The sequence below is a fragment of the Typha latifolia genome, chromosome 8, assembly GCF_019914945.1.
Source record: "Typha latifolia isolate L0001 chromosome 8, TyphaL0001v2, whole genome shotgun sequence".
NCBI lineage: Eukaryota > Viridiplantae > Streptophyta > Magnoliopsida > Poales > Typhaceae > Typha > Typha latifolia.
In genome coordinates, this window is record NC_133093.1 from 2,925,436 (window position 1) to 2,931,601 (window position 6,166).

The 6,166-nt window shown below is 38.3% G+C and overlaps 1 protein-coding gene across 1 annotated transcript; it reads left to right on the forward strand.

Annotated features, from left to right (window-relative positions):
• Positions 1-891: 891 nt before the first annotated feature.
• LOC140794430 (transcription factor MYB44-like) lies at positions 892-2,182 on the forward strand. The gene has a single exon (XM_073146454.1). The coding sequence runs from the start codon at positions 1,052-1,054 to the stop codon at positions 1,967-1,969; it is 918 nt and encodes a 305-aa protein (XP_073002555.1). The 5' UTR covers positions 892-1,051; the 3' UTR covers positions 1,970-2,182.
• Positions 2,183-6,166: the final 3,984 nt, after the last annotated feature.

Here is a 6,166-nt window from a genome sequence, read left to right on the forward strand (position 1 = left end):
TTTTATTTTCAGATGAAATGTTGACTGAATAAACTAAGCCACACATAAAGCGCTGACCAAATTATGACTTTATATTATAAGAAGACGTTGATTACTAATAGGTGCAGTAAAATATACTCATTTTAGTATTACATACCTCGGTAAATAAAATTTAGGTCAAAAACTCTGATTTTAAATATAAAAGTTGTTATAAAATAATTTTATAACTCTTATATATATATATATATATATATAAATAAATTAATTAGCACTCACATGTATTAGACTCATAAGTCTACTGATAATACTTCATCAGAAACCTTCTCATGTGTTGTGCTATCTCAATTAGAGAACTAGGTTAACATTAATCTGATGATTTAGAACATGTATTAAAATTTAAATAGTATGTATATGAACATAAATATGTTTCTAAAATATATCTATTTTGAGCAAACCTTGACTATGCTAGGACCCACTTTATCAGTTTAAGCTAAGCTACTTTATTAGGTAAGCGTGGGATAGCTTGCAAGCTGGCGAGATTCTTTGGCGCCAGTACACCCTTCAAATTTCCGTCCCCGTTTAGATGCACTTCCTAATCCCAAAATCGTTTTCCAAAATCGTTTCCCTTCCTTCAGAAGAGAGTTACATGAATCTCGGTGAGCTAATTTTACACGAAACGATGGGGAATCGGGTATGGGATATTGGTAAATATCGTCCATTTTTCTTGGGCATTTTGGTAAGGTAAATAAAAAAAAATAGAGAGGAAGAAAAGAGGGCAGAGGATCTAGGGGACGAGCGACGCGTGTGCGACGCCAGCTGTAAGCAAGCAACCGACTGCCTGGAAGAAGCGGTTTTCGCGCCTCTCAACGCCCTACTACCGGTCGCCCCGAACCGGCTGCTCCCGGTCACCGACGTCTCCCCTCTCCGTTATATAAATGAGTCTCCCCCCCCCCGATCTCTACCCCGCACCTCTCACTACTTACCTTATCTCAGTCCTAGAAACCGCCCTCCTCTTCTCTAATCTGCACTTCGCAATCGGATCGAACGGTAGGGTTTGTTCGATTTTTCTCTAATGGCGACTACGGCGACGGCGAGAAACAAAGACACCGATCGGATCAAGGGCCCATGGAGCCCCGAGGAAGACGAAGCCCTACAACGCCTAGTGCAGAAGCACGGAGCAAGGAACTGGTCTCTGATAAGCAAATCCATACCTGGTAGATCTGGCAAGTCTTGCCGTCTCCGATGGTGCAACCAGCTCTGCCCACAGGTCGAGCACCGCCCCTTTACTCCCGAGGAAGACGACACCATCCTCCGCGCCCACGCCCGGGTCGGCAACAAGTGGGCCACCATCGCCCGCCTCCTCTCCGGTCGCACCGACAACGCCATCAAGAACCACTGGAACTCCACCCTCAAGCGCAAGTACCTCGCCAGTGCCGACTCCGACGCGGTGGAAGAACCGGAGGCAGCGCGGCCTCTGAAGCGGGCAAGCAGCGCCGACGGCCCGATGCTCTGCTTGAGCCCCGGGAGCCCGTCGACGTCCGATCTGAGTGAGTCGACCCACCAGAGCTACCCTATCGTGTACCGCCCGTTGCCCAGACCCGGCGGCGTAGATCAGATCGAGAGCACCGCCAATAGCGGCGGCGAAGATCCGGTCACCTCCCTTAGCCTCTCCCTCTCTCTACCCGGGTTGGATCAGCCGGAGCCGTCCCCATCCCCATCCCCATCCCCATCCCCATCCCCGTCCGATCAGGAGAACGGTCCAGATAGGATCCAACGGCTATCGCCTCCGCCGTCATCTTCGTCTTCGGCTTTTCCTTTCAGCGCCGAGTTCTTGGCGGTGATGCAGGAGATGATACGGAACGAGGTGAAGAGTTACATGTCGGGGTTGGGGCACGGCGGAGTCGGCGGTGTCTCGTGCATGCCGGCGCCGGCTCCGGAGAGCGTTCGTAACGCCGCCATTAAGCGGATCGGACTTACCAGAATCGAGTAGTGTTTTAGTTTCGGATCACATAAGAAAGTAATAATCTTCGAAGGACTAAAACGACTTCTTTAATTAGATCTTAGTAGCTTCTTTCAGTCTCCCTTATTTAAAGTTTCTTATAAAAATTAGTTGTGTGGAAGATGATCGTTTCCATGTACAAAGAAGAGATGCAAGCTCATCATCTATTCTGCAAAATGTTTAATTTGACGTCGGGATTCTCTCTCTCTCTCTCTCTGATTTGAATCTGAAGAACTCACACAGCTCACAAGAAGCTAAAGTTTTATTTTTCAAATTTTGATTGATGGGTTCTCAGCCGTTCTGGTCTAAGAAGGGTGTATACAGCTGTCCCCAGCGATAATTGGACCAAGGGGGCTCGTTGGAACTTGGAAGATTGGATTTAAAAGGGTTCATAAGAATTACAAAACAAATTCCTTGGAACTCAATCTGAGTATTTTTTTAAATGCAAACAAAATAAAAGGAGTTGCTGACGGCAGCTCGTTGCACTTGTGGGTTACAGCCCACTAGAAAGAAACATCAAATGGAAGTTTATATAATTGCCAAAGAAAATATTCAAAACATCATAATTATCACCCCATTAAATAATATTATAATTCTCAGCAATTAGGCTTTTTAAAAAGTTAGATGTATAGGTTGTTTTTTTTTAATTATTTAAGAAACTAGTTATGGAACAAAATATTACCATACTCGTACCAGAAAGAGTCGAGTGAGGTCAGAAGATTTGTTTTCTTAAAACCCCCAAACTCATATACAACAAACAAAATGCTTATCCGGGAAAATAGTTAGTTCTGATGGTCACATGTGCCAACAATAATGGTGACCAAGTAGATATTGCTTCGCCTAATGTGAGAAATGACTTGTTTATATTAATGGAGCTCTATTCAGCTGGATACCCTGTATCCGGTCACTCGGCCAGAGGTATCAACTAACAAAAGGTTACAAAAATCGAGAGAGAGGGGATCTGCAAGTCCCAAAACAATAATGGACAACGCCACCTTATCTTGGTTGATTGCCAAGCCATGGGGGAGATGTCTCATGGCGAAAAACCTTGGCTAACTCTAGCCAATCCATTTCTACTAGCATTTTGCACTCCTTGTTTGCTAACCTAAAGCCTATCGTAATGGAATATGCCTTCGCTATTTAGGCGGCTTCATTAGGACAAGGCTCCCATACCATCAACACCTATAATGCCTCCGCCCAATATAAGCACGTGCATGCCCATGACACAAGCGATAGGATGGACGGGGCCCGTCACGCACAGATATATATCTGTGCTCACATAATAATTCATTACAAAAATAAATTATTTTATCATCAAGTTAAACATCTTAAAATATTAATATCTCAATCCACAACAACTATACTAGATGACTACCTAATTTGGCAAGACCCACACAGGCTACAACAAACCATCAAAATACAATTAAAATAATTAATACTTGAATATAATATAATCCGGCATGTGTTATACAAATCATTGTCTAATATAATAGAGTATAAAAATATCCACTAACTGTACAAATTAATTTCTACATAAATTAACTTCTATACTATCTCATGTCTAGCTCCATTTTATTTTCGCTCTAGAAGGTCTTTTTAGAATATTTCAAGTTGCCATCATATACTTCATATTTGGGAAGGGTTACAAAAGAAATAAAATCATGAGTTAAAAGGCTTGGTGAATAGATTTTAGGAATAATTCCCTTTTCACCCCCTAAATTACCACTCATTTCCACAATGACCCCGTAAACTTTTTTTTAGTACACTATGACCCCTTGAACTATTAGAAAATCCTATTTTAAGTTGTCAAATGCATATAAGGGTATTCTGGCCATTTACTTATTACGTGACCAGCACATAACTTATGGACGAAAATAGGTAATGGAACCCTAACGGAATGGGTCAAGTTGGATATTTATGATAATTCAAGGGGTCATAGTGTACCAAAAAAAGTTTAGGGGGTCATTGTGAAAATGGGTGATAGTTTAGGAGGTGAAAAGAGAATTATCCCTAGATTTTACCCTGCATTAATAATGTCAAACAGAGAATAAATTATATATCAAATAATATAAATCAGAAGGGAACATCATGTCATGAATGAGTAATATTAATATATCCTCATTAATATATAAATATATAATAAATATCATGTCATTATTGGACAAATATATAATCCTTGAAGTATAAATGAATATCTAATCACACCATCATCATAGCTCCCTTAAATATAGCACATATGATGCATGTGGACTATGATCATACTATGATATCAAATGTGACTATAATGATGCATAATGACAACTCAATAATCATGTATATCGGATGATAATATAATTATATACATTTCTCAATATCTTAGTTATCAATGTCAACTTTGAATAATATCATCATCATACTAGACCATTATGCATACTCAACATCCAGTACTCGATTTCATAATCTAACTCGAAGGCTCAGAGCATAATCTGCCAAATATTAAGGGTATCTCAATCATATAATTATATAATCATACACTATCAACCGTTAAAGATATCATCATTATCCAAACTTGAGTACTCAACTAGCTGTTAGAAATCATATGAGAATAATTTACCACATATGCCTTAGTGAACGATATGTATTCGATGTTTGCTGCGCACACAATTATTGGCCTTGGATGTAAGTCCATAGGATCACGAATATATTAAGTGATTAATCAATTTTAAGAACGCCCTAATCTTTGTGTCCACTCGATTACCCTCATATTTTCTACCAATTATCCTATCCATAAGAACTCATGTATTTCCTTCTAAATAATATATTATATGCATTTCCTTCTAAATATCATCTCAATATAATGGCTATCTTCAATCATCTCTAGATATCATTAATATATTCATATCTAAGGTCAATCTAATAAAATAAATAATAAAATATACTCAATTATAATAATCTCTATATAATTAGTTGGAAGCCTTTTCCTTATATACAGAATGTATATACATTCTAACGTGGAAAACTTTTCCTTATATTGAGTAAACAACTACTAATTCGGCCAAAGACAATTAATCTATTCCATTGAGCAATAAGAATACAATTTACTTGCAACCCCTCTGGACACTCCAATATCTGAGTGTTCTAGAAACCTCTTGAATATGGTTATGTTTGAGTGTTTAAATAACATCTTGAATACGAATCGTATGATTAATTATTTATGTTAAATATAATATATTTTGATAAGCACTCAAGCTATAAATCAACTTCTCACAGATGTTTTGTTGATTGGTAGATGTTAATGTAGATAACTTGATTCAAGTCCTCTGATATTCGAGATCAATCTTTGATGTAGCAACAACAATCGAAAAAATGTAAGTAGCTCTCCTCAAACTCAATGTAAAAGTTGCTCTATGAAGAAAACAGGTAACTCTTTAAAGTATGGAGCTTGATCTTCTTTGAGTTCTCTTGGGTTTGATCCTCCAAATTGTAGATGGTCGGTGACGACTCAAACCAGCTCCTGTAAGTGCTTCAAAATATGTGTGAAAGAGAACAGGATACATGAAAAGCTTCTAAGAACATCAAATTAATCATAAAACAATGCTAATAAGGCACAGTAATCACAAAGTTATATCTGAAATATCAAGTAAAATAAGATACATGATTTCAAACTTGTCAATGCTTATATCAATTTTATACTTTTCGAATTCAATAAAAGATACTTTAAGTTAAATAGAAACATATTAAAGTTCGATTAGTGATGGCAAACTTGTAACAAATATTGGAAGATCAAACACTTTACTAGTGATTCTTTCATATACAAATATGTAAACATATGTCAGATATCGATATAAAAATCCCATGGAAGAGAGAGAACCAATACTGAAAGGAAATGAGGATGGCAATACAAATACTTTGGGCCCAAGATGTCCTAGTAATTAATTCCTATAAACTGACATTTAGGCCATCAGGGCTAGAGGCTGTATTGCTCAGCATGCTACGGAGGACAATCTATGCACTCTAATAAGTCCTTAGCTCATCTCAAGCCTCTGCAGATCACCACACATAGGCTATCTTAGAATATGTTATAAATTCATTAGCAGTACCAACATCATCATCAAACCATATACGGCACCATCATGAATTGCTCCAATCTTTTTCCTTTTTATTGCCTAAAAGATATTATACCCCGTTCCCATATCAGAGAGAAAGTTT